Below are 18,237 nucleotides of genomic sequence, written 5' to 3' on the forward strand. Positions count from 1 at the left end.
AAATGTCAGTTGGATTTTCATAGCCGATCATTCAGAGTTAGAGACAGCAGGTGCAGCAGAGAGAGGGTGTCGAAAACCGCAGGTCCGGGACAAGGAAGCAGGTCCGGGACAAGGTCAGGGTTCCATAGCCACTGGCAGAACAGTTGAAACTGGAGCAGCAGCACGAACAGGTGGACTATGCACAGCAAGGAGTAATCAGGCCAGGTAGTCCCGAGGCATGGTCCTAGAGCTCAGGTCCTCAGAGAGAAGAGAAAGAGAGAGAGAGAACTATACCCCCGGACAGGGCCAACCAGGTGGAGATTATATGAGTATATGGCCATTTAAGGCCAGATTGTTCTTCAAGATGTTCAAACGTCAGTGTAGAGAGGCTAGCACTAGAGTAATATGATCAAATTGTTGGGTTCTAGTCAAGATTCTAGCAGCCGTGTTTAGCACTAACTGAAATGTATTTAGTGCTTTGTAGCCGGATAGTAGAGCATTGCAGTAGGCTAATCTAGAAGTGACAAAAGCATGGTTTTTCTGCAATTTTACGAAGATGGGAAAAAAAAGATTTCTTTCTTTCTTGAGACCTAGAACTAGCATCTGTGTTTTGTCCGTGTTTAAAAGTAACACATTTGCGACCATCCATTTCCTTATGTCTGAAACAAATGCTTCCAGGGTATGCAATGTTGGGGCTTCACCATGTTTCATCAAAATGTACAGCTGTGTGTCATCCGTATAGCAGTGAATGTTGACATTGTGTTTCTGACAGACATCACCAAGAGGTAGAATATATAGTGAAAACAATAGTGGTCCTAAAACAGAACCCTGAGGAACACTGACGCTTACAATTGATTTGTCAGAGGACAAACCATACACAGAGACAAACTGATATCTTTCCGACACATAAGATCTAAACCAGGCAAGAACTTGTCCGTGTAGACCAATTTGGGTTTCCAAATTCTCCAAAACAATGTGGCGATCGATGGTGTCAAAAGCAACACAAAGTCTAGGAGAAAGGGGACAGATGCAGAGCCTCAGTCTGATGCCATTAAAACCACCTTCACGAGTGCAGTCTCAGTGCTATGATGGGGTCTAAAATCAGACTGAAGCATTTCGTATACATTGTTTGTCTTCTGGAAGGCATTGAGTTGCGGCGCAACAGCTTTTTCTAAAATGTTTGAGAGGAATGGGAGATTCGACATATGCCGATAGTTGTTTACATTTTCCGGGTCAAGGTTTGGCTTTTTCAAGAGAGGCTTTATTCCTCAAATCAAATGTTATTTGTCACATGCTCCGAATTCAACATGTGTTTCGCCAAATTCAACACCTTACAGTGAAATGCTTACTTAAAAGCCCACAATTAACCAACAATGCAGTTTTAAAAAATAAATAAAAATAAGAATAGGAAATAAAAGTAACAAATAATTAAAGAGCAGCAGTAAAATAACAATAGCGAGGCTGTAAACAGGGGGTACCGGTACAGAGTCAATGTGCAGGGGCACCGGTTACTTGAGGATATTGAGGTCATATGTAGGAGTTATTAAGTTGACTATACATAGATAAAAGCAGAGAGTAGCTGCTGCGTAAAAGGGGGAGCAATGCAAATAGTATGGGTAGCCATTTGATTAAATGTTCAGGAGTCTTATGGCTTTAGGGTAAAAGCTTTTAAGAAGCCTTTTGGTCCTAGACTTGGCGCTCCGGTATCACTTGCCATGCGGTAGCAGAGATCAGTATATACCCACAATAACACCATAATAGTAGTCTATACCCACAGTAGCACCATAGTGGTAGTGTAGTCCCACAGTAACACAATAGAGGTAGTCTATACCCACAGTAACACCATGGGGGTAGTCTAGTCCCACAGTAACACCATAGGGGTAGTCTATACCCACAGTAACACCATGGGGGTAGTCTAGTCCCACAGTAACACCATAGGGGTAGTCTAGTCACACAGTAACACCATAATAGTAGTCTATACCCACAGTAACACCATAGGGGTAGTCTAGTCCCACAGTAACACAATAGAGGTAGTCTAGTCCCACAGTAACACCATGAGGTGGTCTATACCCACAGTAACACCATAACAGCAGTCTAGAACCACAATACCACCATAGGGGTCGTGTAGTCCCACAGTAACACAATAGAGGTACTATAGTCCCTCAGTAACACCATAGAGGTAGTCTAGTCCCACAGTCACACCATAGGGGTAGTCTATACCCACAATAAAACCATAGGGGTAGTCTATACCCACAGTAACACCATGGGGGTAGTCTAGTCCCACAGTAACACCATAGGTGTAGTCTAGTCCCACAGTAACACCATAATAGTAGTCTATACCCACAGTAACAACCATAACAGTAGTCTATACCCACAGCAACACCATAATAGTAGTCTATACCGACAGTAACAACATAGGGGTAGACTATACCCACAGTAACACCATAATAGTAGTCTATACCCACAGTAACACCATAATAGTAGGCTATACCCACAGTAACAACCATAATATCAGTATATACCCACAGTAACACCATAATAGTAGTCTATACCCACAGTAGCACCATACTGGTAGTCTAGTCCCACAGTAACACCATAATAGTAGTCTAGTCCCACAGTAATGCCAAAATAGTAGTCTAAACCCACAGTAACTCCATAATAGTAGTCTAGTCCCACAGTTACACCGTAGGGGTAGTCTAGTCCCACAGTAACAACCATATAGGTAGTCTAGTCCCACAGTAACACCACAGGGGTAGTCTAGTCCCACACTAACACTATAGAGGTGTTCTAGTCCCACAGGAACACCATATAGGTAGTCTAGTCCCACAGTAACACCACAGGGGTAGTCTAGTCCCACAGTAACACTATAGAGGTGTTCTAGTCCCACAGGAACACCATAGAGGTAGTCTAGTCACACAGTAACACCATAATAGTAGTTTATACCAACAGTAACAACCATAATAGTAGTCTATACCCACAGTAACACCATTATAGTAGGTTATACCCACAGTAACACCATAATAGTAGTCTATACCCACAGTAACACCATAATAGTAGTCTCATGCTACAGTGACACCATAGGGGTAGTCTATAACCACAGTAACACCATAATGGTAGTCTATACCCACAGTAACACAATAATAGTAGTCTATACCCACAGTAACACCATAATAGCAGTCTATACCGACATTAACACCACAGTGGTAGTCTAGTCCCACAGTAACACCATAATAGTAGTCTATACCCAAAGTAACACCATAAGGGTAGTCTATACCCACAGTAACACCATAATAGTAGTCTATACCCACAGTAACTCCATATTAGTAGTCTAGTCCCACAGTAACACCGTAGGGGTACTCTAGTCCCACAGTAACACCATAGGGGTAGTCTAGTCCCACAGTAACACCATAGAGGTAGTCTAGTCCCACAGTAACACCATAATAGTAGTCTATACCCACAGTAACACCATAGTGGTAGTCTAGTCCCACAGTAACACAATAATAGTAATCTAATCCCACAGTAACACCATAATAGTAGTCTATACCCAAAGTAACACCGTAGGGGTAGTCTAGACCCACAGTAACACCATAATAGTAGTCTATACCCACAGTAACTCCATAATAGTAGTCTATACCTACATTAACACCATAATAGTAGTCTATACCCACAGTAACACCATAATAGTAGTCTACACCCGTAGTAGCACCATAGTGGTAGTCCAGTCCCACAGTAACACCATTATAGTAATCTAATCCCACAGTTACTCCATAATAGTAGTCTATACCTACAGTAACACCATAATAGTAGTCTATACCCACAGTAACACCATAATAGTAGTCTACACCCGTAGTAGCACCATAGTGGTAGTCTAGTCCCACAGTAACACCATAGGGGTAGTCTATACCCACAGTAACACCAAAGGGGTAGTCTAATCCCACAGTAACACCATAATAGTAGTCTATACCCACAGTGACATCATAGAGGTAGTCTAGTCCCACAGTAACACCATAATAGTAGTCTATACCCACAGTAACACCATAGGGGTAGTCTATACCAACAGTAACACCATAGGGGTAGTCTATACCCACAGTAACACCATAATAGTAGTCTATACCCACAGTAACAACCATAGAGGTATTCTAGTCCCACAGTAACACCACAGGGGTAGTCTAGTCCCTCAGTAACACCATAGGGGTAGTCTAGTCCCACAGTAACACCATAGAGGTATTCTAGTCCCACAGTAACACCACAGGGGTAGTCTAGTCCCTCAGTAACACCATAGGGGTAGTCTAGTCCCTCAGTAACACCATAGGGGTAGTCTAGTCCCACAGTAACACCATAGGGGTAGTCTAGTCCCACAGTAACACCATAGGGGTAGTCTATACCCACAGTAACACCATAGGGGTAGTCTAGTCCCACAGTAATACCATAGGGGTAGTCTAGTCCCACAGTAACACCATAGAGGTAGTCTAGTCCCACAGTAACACCATAGAGGTAGTCTAGTCCCTCAGTAACACCATAGGGGTAGTCTAGTAACACAGTAACACCATAGGGGTAGTCTAGTAACACAGTAACACCATAGACTGATATAGCTGGTGTGATAATGAGTGGACAGCTAGAGCCAGACTGATATAGCTTGTGTGATAATGAGTGGACAGCTAGAGCCAGACTGATATCGCTGGTGTGATCATGAGTGGACAGCTAGCGCCAGACTGATATAGCTGGTGTGATGATGAGTGGACAGCTGGAGGAGACTATGTGACTAGACAGCCTTTATGGGGTTTCGCTCAATAAAAGCCTGATGGGTGATTATTCAAGGGCTAGGGTATTTACACACAGCTGTGTAAGGGATTCACTCATGTGTAAACACAACTGCACAAGGATAGAATAGATAGGCATATAGAGACAGAGACAGAGAGAGAGACAGACAGGAAGACAGAGACAGACAGAGAGACAGACAGGAAGATAGAGAGACAGACAGGAAGACAGAGAGACAGACAGGCAGCTAGACAGAGACAGACAGGCAGACAGACAGACAGACAGACAGGCAGACAGACAGACAGACAGACAGACAGACAGACAGACAGACAGACAGACAGACAGACAGACAGACAGACAGACAGACAGACAGACATAAATATAGGCAGACAGACAGACAGACAGACAGACAGACAGACAGACAGACAGACAGACAGACAGACAGACAGACAGACAGACAGACAGACAGACAGACAGACAGACAGAAATATAGGCAGACAGACAGACAGACAGACAGACAGACAGACAGACAGACAGACAGACAGACAGACAGACAGACAGACAGACAGACAGAAATATAGGCAGACAGACAGACAGACAGACAGACAGACAGACAGACAGACAGACAGACAGACAGACAGACAGACAGACAGACAGACAGACAGACAGACAGACAGATAGACAGACAGACATATAGGCAGACAGACAGACAGGCAGACAGACAGACAGACAGACAGACAGACAGACAGACAGACAGACACAGACAGATAGGCAGACAGACAGACCTGTACGATCTCCAGCATCTCTGCCTTGCTGATGTATCCGTTCCCGTCCAGGTCGTACATGCTGAAGGCCCACTTCAGTTTTTGGTCCAGGCGGCCACGAGACGTAACGCTCAGAGCAATTATGAACTCCCGGAAGTCTATGGTCCCGTCCCCGTTGGCGTCGAAGGTGCGGAAGACGTGCTCTGCGAACTTGGAGGCGTCTCCGTAAGGGAAGAAGTTACCATAGATCTTCTTAAACTCCTCCATGGAGAGGTTCCCGCTGGGGCAGTCCCTCAGGAAGCCCTTATACCACTCCTGGATCTCAGCTTCGGTGAAGTCCGTGCTCTCCAGCAGATCCTGCATCACCTCTGGGCGGAGTTTGCTGTTCTGCTTCCCCATTTTAGATGTTTTGGTGGTTTTAGCTGTGGAGGGAGAGGAAGGGGGTAGAGAGAGAGAGATGGAGGGAGAGAGTGATTAGTTGTCATTCAGCTTCTCAACTGAGCTTGTTCAATGGGTCAGAGAGAGAGAACGAGGGAGAGAGACAGAGAACAAGGGAGAGAGAGAAAGAGGGAGAAAGAGAGAGAAAGAGGGAAAGAGACAAGACAAGTAACTGATTTACGCAGGTTTGTGTTGATACCTGAAAAAATAATTGAGCAATGTTCATATTGTCCCCTTTCAAACAGCTACATTTATTCACATTTTTGGCAGCATTTGCCTTTTATATAATCATTACTTAGAAACAACTGAGCGAGAAACATTCAACTCTGACCCCATTGTTGTGATAATTGTCACGGTAACCTGATGTTACAGCAAGCTCTGAATTATTCTGACAGAAAGGCACTGCGTTCATTTCTTCACATTCACAACAGTAAATTAACAGCTCGCCATACTTGTAAAAAATGAGTAAATAACGACTTTGTATCCAATGCCATCCTATTCAGAGCTGGAGGAAGGATTGGATGACCCTCCCACTGTTCATTCTGGACATCGCTGTGGAGGATGGAGATACTGGGCTGCTGAACACTTTATCAACTGTTTTATACAGGGGAACACAATGCCTCTACATTAGACCTTGATATAAAGGTACAGGGGAACATTAGACCTCTACATTATACCTTGATATAAAGGTACAGGGGAACATTAGACCTTGATAGAAAGGTACAGGGGAACATTAGACCTCTACATTATACCTTGATATAAAGGTACAGGGGAACATTAGACCTTGATAGACAGGTACAGGGGAACATTATACCTCTACATTATACCTTGATATAAAGGTACAGGGGAACATTAGACCTTGATAGACAGGTACAGGGGAACATTATAGCTCTACATTATACCTTGATTTAAAGGTACATGGGAACATAAGACCTCTGCATTATACATTGATATAGAGGTACAGGAGAACATTACTCCTCTACATTATACCTTGATATAAAAGTACAGGGGAACATTAGGCCTCTACATTATACCTTGATATAAAGGGACAGGGGAACATTAGACCTTGATAGAAAGGTACAGGGGAACATTAGACCTCTACATTAGACCTTGATATGAAGGTACAGGGGAACATTAGGCCTCATTATACCTTGATATAAAGGTACAGGGGACATTAGGCCTCATTATACCTTGATATAAAAGTACAGGGGAACATTAGGCCTCTACATTATACCTTGATATAAAGGGACAGGGGAACGTTAGACATCTACATTAGACCTTGATATAAAGGTACAGGGGAACGTTAGACATCTACATTATACCTTGATATAAAGGTACAGGGGAACGTTAGACATCTACATTATGCCTTGATATAAAGGTACAGGGGAACATTAGACCTCTACATAAGACCTTGATAGAAAGGTACAGGGGAACATTATACCTCTACATTATACCTTGATATAAAGGTACAGGGGAACATTAGGCCTCTACATTATACCCTGATATAAAGGTACAGGGGAACATTAGACCTCTACATTATACCTTGATATAAAGGTACAGGGGAACATTATACCTTGATATAAAGGTACAGGGGAACATTAGACCTCTACATTATACCTTGATATAAAGGTACAGGGGAACATTACACCTCTACATTATACCTTGATATAAAGGTACAGGGGGACATTAGACCTATACATTAGACCTTGATATAAAGGTACAGGGGGACATTAGACATTGATAGACAGGTACAGGGGAACATTATACCTCTACATTATACCTTGATTTAAAGGTACAGGGGAACATTAGACCTCTACATTATACCTTGATATAAAGGTACAGGGGACATTAGGCCTCATTATACCTTGATATAAAGGTACAGGGGAACATTAGGCCTCTACATTATACCTTGATATAAAGGTACAGGGGAACATTAGACCTCTACATTATACCTTGATATAAAGGTACAGGGGACATTAGGCCTCATTATACCTTGATATAAAGGTACAGGGGACATTAGGCCTCATTATACCTTGATATAAAGGTACAGGGGAACATTAGGCCTCTACATTATACCCTGATATAAAGGTACAGGGGAACATTAGACCTCTACATTATACCTTGATATAAAGGTACAGGGGAACATTATACCTTGATATAAAGGTACAGGGGAACATTAGACCTCTACATTATACCTTGATATAAAGGTACAGGGGAACATTACACCTCTACATTATACCTTGATATAAAGGTACAGGGGAACATTAGACCTATACATTAGACCTTGATATAAAGGTACAGGGGGACATTAGACCTTGATAGAAGGTACAGGGGAACATTATACCTCTACATTATACCATTGATTTACAGGGGAAAGGTACAGGGAACATTAGACCTCTACATTATACCTTGATATAAAGGTACAGGGGAACATTAGGCAGGGGAACATTAGACTCCTCATTATACCTTGATATAAAGGTACAGGGGGACATTAGGCCTCATTATACCTTGATATAAAGGTACAGGGGGGAACATTAGACCTTGATATGATATAAAGGTACAGGGGAACATTAGACCTCTACATTATACCTTGATATAAAGGTACAGGGAACATTAGCCTCTCATTATACCTTGATATAAAGGTACAGGGGAACATTATGACCTCTACCTTGATATAAAGGTACCTTGATACCTTGATATAAAGGTACAGGGGAACATTAGACCTCTACATTAGACCTTGATATAAAGGTACAGGGGAACATTAGACCTCTACAGGGGAACATTATACCTTGATATAAAGGTACAGGGGAACATTAGACCTCTACATTATACCTTGATATAAAGGTACAGGGGAACATTAGACCTCTACATTATACCTTGATATAAAGGTACAGGGGAACATTAGACCTATACATTAGACCTTGATATAAAGGTACAGGGGAACATTAGACCTCTACATTATACCTTGATATAAAGGTACAGGGGGACCTTGATATAAAGGTCAGGGAACATTAGATACATTAGACCTTGATAGACAGGTACAGGGGAACATTATACCTCTACATTATACCTTGATATAAAGGTACAGGGGAACATTATACCTTGATATAAAGGTACAGGGAACATTAGACCTCTACATTATACCTTGATATAAAGGTACAGGGGAACATTATGACCTCAGGGGGAACATTATACCTTGATATAAAGGTACAGGGGAACATTAGTACCTTGATATAAAGGTACAGGGGAACATTATACCTTGATATAAAGGTACAGGGGAACATTAGACCTTGATAGAAAGGTACAGGGGAACATTATACCTTGATATAAAGGTACAGGGGAACATTAGACCTTGATATAAAGGTACAGGGGAACATTAGACCTCTACATTTACCTTGATATAAAGGTACAGGGGAACATTAGACTCTCATTATACCTTGATATAAAGGTACAGGGAACATTAGACCTCTACATTATACCTTGATATAAAGGTACAGGGGAACATTAGACCTCTACATTATACCTTGATATAAAGGTACAGGGGAACATTAGGACCATTATGCACCTTCTACATTATACCTTGATATAAAGGCATCTACATTATACTTGATATAAAGGGGAACATTAGAACTCTACATTATACCTTGATATAAAGGTACAGGGGAACATTATACCTTGATATAGGTACAGGGGTACTTGATATAAAGGTACAGGGGAACATTAGACCTTACATTATACCTTGATATAAACATTATACCTCTACATTATACCTTGATATAAAGGTACAGGGGAACATTAGAACATTATACCTTGATATAAAGGTACAGGGGAACATTAGACCTCTACATTATACCTTGATATAAAGGTACAGGGAACATTAGACCTCTACATTATACCAGGTACAGGGGAACATATACATTATACCTTGATATAAAAGAACATTAGGCCTCATTACTTGATATAAAGGGGAACTATTATACCTTGATATAAAGGTACAGGGGAACATTAGACATTACACCTTGATATCTGATATACAGGTACAGGGGAACATTAGACCTCTATATTATACCTTGATATAAAGGTACAGGGGAACATTATACCTTGATATAAAGGTACAGGGGAACATTATACCATTAGACCTCTATATTATACCTACATACAGGGAACATTACCTTTATATCGATATACAGGTACAGGGGAACATTATACCTATACATGATATGTACAGGGAACATTAGACCTATACATCAGACCTTGATATAAAGGGGGAACAAGACCTTGATATAAAGGTACAGGGGAACATTATACCTTGATATAAAGGTACAGGGAACATTAGACCTCTACATTATACCTTGATATAAAGGTACAGGGGAACATTAGACCTCTACATTATACCTGATATAAAGGGGTAACATTAGACCTCTACATTATACCTTGATATAAAGGTACAGGGGAACATTAGACCTCTGCATTATACCTTGATATAAAGGTACAGGGGAACATTATACCTTGATATAAAGGTACAGGGGAACATTAGACCTCTACATTATACGTTGATATAAAGAAGATCAGGACAGAGGACATGATAGCACCATGTGTAAACAGGGCTATATAGGTATTGAGAAACTCACTACTCTTCACCAAACTGACATAAACAAACACGTTTTTTGTAGCTGAACTTTCAACTTAACATCCACAGTCACATCTCGTGGTTTTCCTGCAGAATCAGATGCACATTGAACACTTCCTGCTCACTGCAGCTGCTCTCAGGTTTCTGTGTCTTCTGGATTTGCACATAGATGCACCAGATAAACAGTCATGTCTCATCTAGAAACTCCTACTGTAGTCAATGTCTCCTCTGAAATTCCACACCAAAATGAATAAACATCATTGACCAGCTGATCTGACCACATAGAGTTGAGCTGTTGTACAGGTGAGAAGTCTGGCAGTAAGATGACGTGCTGCTGAGCTTTACTGTTTTGAGACAGTGAGAGGCTGTTCTTCCAGGCTTAGGAGAGGGATAATGAGAGTATGAGATAGTAAGCTAATGTCATGTCAGGACATAGCATACAGCAGGCAGAAATAGATCAACAACAGATCTGTGTGTTCTAACTCCTGCCCTCTTCCGTGTGCCCATCTCTCCTCTCACTGTGGAGTTGTCAGTCTGTTGCTATAATTGAAGTGTAAACGGCCATTCAGAGCGTCCTTGGCATCAACATCAAAACATCCTGGTCTAAAAATCCAGATTCATCCAGTAGTGTTGTAAAGTTTAGAGAGCAGAAAGCAGATCCCATCCATGTCTTGACCTAAAAATGAAGTGGTCCTTCATGGGGAAATGGACTGCCCTTGGCCCCCCTGCCATTTAACAGCACCCCCCATATAAGATGCTTATGTTTTAAAGAACGAGGCACAAAAGCTGCTCTGACTAAACCTGATAGAAGTCTAAGAGCTGTTCTGACTCATCCTGATAGAAGTCTAGGAGCTGCTCTGATTCAACATGATAGAAGTCTAAGAGCTGCTCTGACTCAACCTGATAGAAGTCTAAAAGCTGCTCTGACTCAATCTGGTAGAAGTCTAGGAGCTGCTATGACTCAACATGATAGAAGTCTAAGAGCTGCTCTGACTCAACCTGAAAGAAGTCTAAAAGCTGCTCTGACTCAATCTGGTAGAAGTCTAAGAGCTGTTCTGACTCATCCTGATAGAAGTCTAGGAGCTGCTCTGACTCAACCTGATAGAAGTCTAAGAGCTGCTTTGACTCAACATGATAGAAGTCTAAGAGCTGCTCTGATTCAACCTGATAGAAGTCTAGGAGCTGCTCTGACTCAACCTGATAGAAGTCTAAGAGCTGCTCTGACTCAACATGATAGAAGTCTAAGAGCTGCTCTGACTCAACCTGATAGAAGTCTAAAAGCTACTCTGACTCAATCTGGTAGAAGTCTAAAAGCTGCTCTGACTCAACCTGATAGAAGTCTAGGAGCTGTTCTGACTCAACCTGGTAGAAGTCTAAGACCTCAACCTGGTAGAAGTCTAAAGACCTGTAGAATAAACCCTCGTCCTCATAGCTGCCCATATCCCTTAAAGTTGATGATGTGGTTGTTACTGACAAGGAGCACATGGCTGAGCTCTTTAATCACCACTTCATTAAGTCAGGATTCCTATTTGACTCAGCCATGCCTCCTTACCCGTCCAACATGTCCTCATCTCCCACCCCTTCTGTGACGAGCCCCAATGCTCCTCCCTCTTTTTCCCCTGCTCCGCTACAAAGTTTCTCCCTGCAGGCAGTCACTGAGTCTCAGGTGGTAAAGGAGCTCCTTATAAACAGATGGTTTAGACCCTTTCTTCTTTAAGGTTGCTGCCACTATCTTCGCCAAGCCTATCTCTGACCTTTTAACCTGTCAGGATCAAGCTGATCCTAACTGTTATAGGCCCATTTCTATTTTGCCCTGTTTATCAAAAAGTATTGGAAAAACCTGTGAATAATCAACTGACTGGCTTTCTTGATGTCTATAGTATTCTCTCTTGTATGCAATATAGTTTCCTCTCATGTTAAGGCCCTCAATGATGTCACCATTGCCCTTGATTCTAAGCAATGTTATGCTGCTATTTTTATTGACTTGGACAGAGCTTTTGATACCGTAGACCAATCCAATCTTCTTATTAACAAACACGCCCCCATGAAGAAAATTAGAATTAAAAACTGGTTCAGCCCCTGGTTTGAGTATTGGTGTCTCTGAGGGATCTTTGGTCTGGTTTGCTACCTACCTCTCTCAGAGTGCAGTGTATAAAGTCAGAACATCTGCCGTCTCAGCCACTGCCTGTCACCAAGGGATTACCCCAAGGATTGATCCTAGGCCCCATGCTCTTCTCAATTTACAACATAGCTCAGGCAGTAGGAAGCTCTCTCATCCATTTATATGCAGTCTTATACTCAGCTGGCCCCTCCCCAGATTTTGTGTTAAACGCTCTACAACAAAGCTTTCTTAGTGTCCAACAAGCTTTCTTATTGTCCAACAAGCTTTCGCTGCCCTTAACCTTGTTCTGAACACCTCCAAAACAAAGGTCAAGTGGTTTGGTAAGAAGAATGGCCCTCTCCCCACCGGTGTGATTAATACCCCTGAGGGTTTAGATCTTGAGGTAGTCACCTCATACAACTACTTGGGAGTATGGCTAGATGGTACACTGTCATTCTCTCAGCACATATCAAAGCTGCAGACTTTGCTGTTTTGGGTTTTAGGCTGGATTTCTGTACAGCACTTTGTGACATCGGCTGATGTAAGAAGGGCTTTATAAATCAATTTGATTGATTTAATGATTGATTGATTGTCTGTGCCCAATAATGTTTGTACCATGTTTTGTGCTGCTACAATGTTGTGCTGCTGCCATGTTGTGTTGCCTCCATGCTGTGTTGTCATGTGTTGCTGCTATGTTGTTGTCTTTAGGTCTCTATGTAGTGTGGTGGTGTCTCTCTTGTCGTGATGTGTTTTGTCCTATATTATAATTATTTTTTTTTAAATTCATCCTAGCCCCCATCCCCACAAAAGGCCTTTTGCCTTCTGGTAGGCCGTCATTTTGAATAAGAATTTGTTCTGAACTGACTTGCCTAGTTAATTAAATGTTAAATGAAAAAATATAATAAAAAGAACGATCAAAGTTCATTCGCGTTTCCTCTATGATGTCTCTGTCTCTGCTCTGATAGAAAATGAGCAACTGCCATCTCCCCAGCATGGCACCTCATCATGTATTTCCTTATAGAATCATAGCTTTGGGGAGGGTTCTGCAGGAGCTGCAGGGCCTCTCCTGCTCTATTACACTACACCAATGCCATGATATGCTTGTAATGATGTTTTTATATTAAGTCAATTTTTTTTCTCCTGTGTTCCGATACCTCAGAGCTTTAGGGTTAGGGTCCCCAGGTCACCCCCCTCTCACGCTCCCCTCCCGAATTACAAATGAAGCACTGTGTATATGACTGAGTAAAATGTAGCCTGTAGGCTGGGTTGAGAATAGTGATGAAGGTTTGTGAGGAGAGAAGTAATACTAGAACGCACTGTTCTGTAGAACCACAAAGCTACATCTTGTACTGTTGCAAGCAGCACTGAGAATGTTCCAGATGGTAATGAGAGAGAGAAATTCCTGCTGGGTGGTATGCAGGGTGGTATGCAGGGTGGTATGCAGGGTGGTATGCTGATGGTGACCAGCAGCACTGAGAATGTTCCAGATGGTAATGAGAGAGAGAATTCCTGCTGGGTTTTCAATCAATAAAAACACATTACAAATGTCAGAGGCTTTAAAGCTCCCCTTTAATTAAACACCATAAGGAAACAATTCCACTTTACTATTTAATTGTCCTTATTATTCTCCACGGCTATTCATCCTGAACAATGGCAGTGTGTCTACTGCACCACAGGGGTCTAATGGAGAGCAGTGGCTGGATCACAGCTCTAAAACAGTGCATCCCAAATGACACCCTATTCTCTACATAGTGCACAACCTTTGATCTACGGTAGTGACGCAGACATAGAACCTCTCTGTTGGCCCGGCTGGGACCTCTGGGGTCTGAGACCTCTACAGGTCTGTCTGTCTGTCTGTCTGTCTGTCTGTCTGTCTGTCTGTCTGTCTGTCTGTCTGTCTGTCTGTCTGTCTGTGACCTTGGCACAGAACCACAGGCTCTTAGGTGGCTGTCCATCCATTCGTGCTGTGACATCATAGATGATCCCTTGTCCTCATTCTTGATTCCCCAGGGACTCAGGGAGGACTTAAGTGATATTTATAAAGACACCTAGGCTCTAGGTAAACACACAGGACACCGGATCAGGGACTAAATACTGCAGATAGGAGGGACCAGGGTTAAGTTACTGTAGTTAGGAGGGACTAGGGTTAAATTACTGTAGTTAGGAGGGACCAGGGTTAAGTTACTGTAGATATGAGGGACCAGGGTTAAGTTACTGTAGATAGGAGGGACCAGGGTTAAGTTACTGTAGATAAGAGGGACCAGGGTTAAGTTACTGTAGTTAGTAGGGACCAGGGTTAAGTTACTGTAGATAGGAGGGACCAGGGTTAAGTTACTGTAGATAGGAGGGACCAGGGTTATGTTACTGTAGTTAGGAGGGACCAGGGTTAAGTTACTGTAGTTAGGAGGGACCAGGGTTAAGTTACTGTAGATAGGAGGGACCAGGGTTAAGTTATCATAGATAGGAGGGGCCAGGGTGTAACGGTTTTCTAGTGGTGATGAAGGAGAGTCGGACCAAACTGCAGCGTGTCGATTGCGATCCATATTTATTAAACAAAACGTAAACACGACTAAACACTAAACACGACTAAACACTAAACACTACAAAACAATAAACGTAATGAAAACCGAAAACAGCCTATCTAGTGCAAACTAACAGAGAGTACAAGTAAGACACTAAGGACAATCACCCACGACAAACTCAAAGAATATGGCTGCCTAAATATGGTTCCCAATCAGAGACAACGATAAGCACCTGCCTCTGATTGAGAACCACTCCAGACAGCCATAGACTTTGCTAGACAACCCACTAAGCTACAATCCCAATACCACCACCAAAACCCCAAGATAAACACACCACAATTACAAAAACCCCATGCCACACCCTGGCCTGACCAAATACATAAAGATAAACACAAAATACTTTGACCAGGGCGTGACAGAACCCCCCCCCCTAAGGTGCGGACTCCCGAACGCACCTCAAAACAATAGGGAGGGTCCGGGTGGGCGTCTGTCCATGGTGGCGGCTCCGGCGCGGGACGTGGACCCCACTCATTTAATGTCTTAGTCCCCTCTCCCTTCGTCCCTGGATAGTCCACCCTCGCCGCTGACCATGGCCTAGTAGTCCTCACCCAGAACCCCACTGGACTGAGGAGCAGATCGGGACTGAAGGACAGCTCGGGACTGAGGCAGCTCGGGACTGAGGGGAAGCTCGGGAGTGAGAGAAAGCTCAGGAGTGAGAGAAAGCTCAGGAGTGAGAGAAAGCTCAGGAGTGAGAGGAAGCTCAGGAGTGAGAGGAAGCTCAGGAGTGAGAGGAAGCTCAGGAGTGAGAGGAAGCTCAGGCAGGTAGATAGATCTACCAGCTCCTGGCTGGCTGGTGGTTTCAGCAGATCCTGGCTGACTGGCAGATCCTGGCTGACTGGCAGATCCTGGCTGACTGGCAGATCTGGAAGATCCTGGCTGACTGGCAGATCTGGAAGAGTCTGGTTGACTGGCAGATCTGGACGAGTCTGGTTGACTGGCAGATCTGGAAGAGTCTGGTTGACTGGCAGATCTGGAAGAGTCTGGTTGACTGGCAGATCTGGAAGAGTCTGGCTGACTGGCGGATCCTGGCCGACTGGCAGATCCTGGCCGACTGGCAGATCCTGGCCGACTGGCACTACTGGCAGATCCTGGCCGACTGGCACTTCTGGCGGATCCTGGCTGACTGGCACTTCTGGCGGATCCTGGAAGACTGGTGGATCCTGGCTGACTGGTGGATCCTGGCAGACTGGCGAATCCTGGCTGACTGGCGGATCTAACTGATCCTGACAGACTGGCGACGCTGGGCAGACTGGCGGCGCTGGGCAGACTGGCGGCGCAAGGGCAGACTGGCGGCGCTGGGCAGACTGGCGGCGCTGGGCAGACTGGCGACGCTGGGCAGACTGGCGACGCTGGGCAGACTGGCGACGCTGGGCAGACTGGCGGTGCTGGGCAGACTGGCGATGCTGGGCAGACTGGTGACGCTGGGCAGACTGGCGGCACTGGCGGCGCTGGGCAGACTGGCGGCTCCTTGCAGACTGGCAGCTCCTTGCAGACTGACAGCTCCTTGCAGACTGGCAGCTCTGGCTGCTCCATGCAGACTGACAGCTCTGTCTGCTTCATGCAGACTGGCAGCTCTGGCTGCTCCATGCAGACTGGCTGCTCTGGCTGCTCCATGCAGACTGACAGCTCTGGCTGCTCCATGCAGACTGACAGCTTCATGCAGACTGGCGGCTCTGGCTGCTCCATGCAGACTGACAGCTCCATGCAGACTGGCAGCTCTGGCTGCTCCATGCAGACTGACAGCTCTGGCTGCTCCATGCAGACTGACAGCTCTGGCTGCTCCTTGCAGACTGGCAGCTCCATGCAGACTGGCAGCTCTGGCTGCTCCATGCAGACTGACAGCTCAGGCTGCTCCATGCAGACTGACAGCTCTGGCTGCTCCATGCAGACTGACAGCTCTGGCTGCTCCATGCAGACTGACAGCTCTGGCTGCTCCATGCAGACTGACAGCTCTGGCTGCTCCATGCAGACTGACAGCTCTGGCTGCTCCATGCAGACTGACAGCTCTGGCTGCTCCATGCGGACTGACAGCTCTGGCTGCTCCATGCAGGCTGGCAGCTCTGGCTTCTCCATGCAGGCTGGCAGCTCTGGCTGCGCTGAACAGGCGGGAGACTCCGGCAGCGTAGGAGAGGAGAAAGGCTCTGGCTGCGCTAAACAGGCGGGAGGCTCCGGCAGCGCTGTAGAGGAGGAAGGCTCTGGCTGCGCTAAACAGGCGGGAGACTCCAGCAGCGCAGGAGAGGAGAAAAGCGCTGGCTGCGCTGAACAGGCGAGGCACACTGAAGGCCTGGTGCATGGTGCTGGAACTGGTGGTACTGGATCGAGGACACGCACAGGAAGCCTGGTGCGGGGAGCTGCTACCGGAGGACTGGAGTGTGGAGGTGGCACAGGATGGGCTAGACCGTGAAGGCGTACTGGAGATCTTGAGAGCAGTGTTGGCACAGGATGTGCAAGGCTAGGGATGTGCACAGGAGGCCTGGTGCGTGAGGCTGGCACCAACTTCACCAGCCGACTAACACGCACCTCAGGACGAGTATGGAGCGCTAACCCAGGTGCCATCAAATCCCCAACACGTTCCGTCGGGCGAATTCCATGCAAAAAGCACCAACACAGCAACTCCCTCATTTCTCTCTCCTCCAATTTCCCCATTAACTCCTTCACAGTCTCTGGTTCTGGTCTCCTCCTTGGCTCCTCACGATAAACAGGGAGAGTTGGCTCAGGTCTGACTCCTGACTCTGCCACACTCTCCCTGAGCCCCCCAAGAAATTTTGGGGCTTCCATCCGCTACGCCGTGCTGCCTCCTCATATCTGCGCCTCTCAGCTTTCGCCGCCTCCAGTTCTTCCTTGGGGCGGCGATATTCTCCAGGCTGAGCCCAGGGTCCTTTACCGTCCAGTTCTTCCTCCCATGTCCATTTCTCCAGGTGGTGCAGCCTCTCCCACTGCAGCTGCTGCTGCTCCTGCTGCTGCTGCCTCTGTTGCCTCTCCTGT

The 18,237-nt window shown here is 44.9% G+C and overlaps 1 protein-coding gene across 1 annotated transcript in view; it reads right to left on the reverse strand.

Moving 5' to 3' along the window:
* The window catches only part of hpca (hippocalcin), a 75,730-nt gene that overhangs the window by 18,597 nt on the left and 38,896 nt on the right, over positions 1 to 18,237 (reverse strand). The window contains exon 2 of the mRNA XM_042310428.1: positions 5,523 to 5,923. Within this exon, the coding sequence (XP_042166362.1) occupies positions 5,523 to 5,900 (378 nt within the window). The 5' untranslated portion in view covers positions 5,901 to 5,923. The remainder of the gene's footprint in view (positions 1 to 5,522; positions 5,924 to 18,237) is intronic.

This window comes from Oncorhynchus tshawytscha, linkage group LG31, assembly GCF_018296145.1.
Source record: "Oncorhynchus tshawytscha isolate Ot180627B linkage group LG31, Otsh_v2.0, whole genome shotgun sequence".
Lineage (NCBI taxonomy): Eukaryota > Metazoa > Chordata > Actinopteri > Salmoniformes > Salmonidae > Oncorhynchus > Oncorhynchus tshawytscha.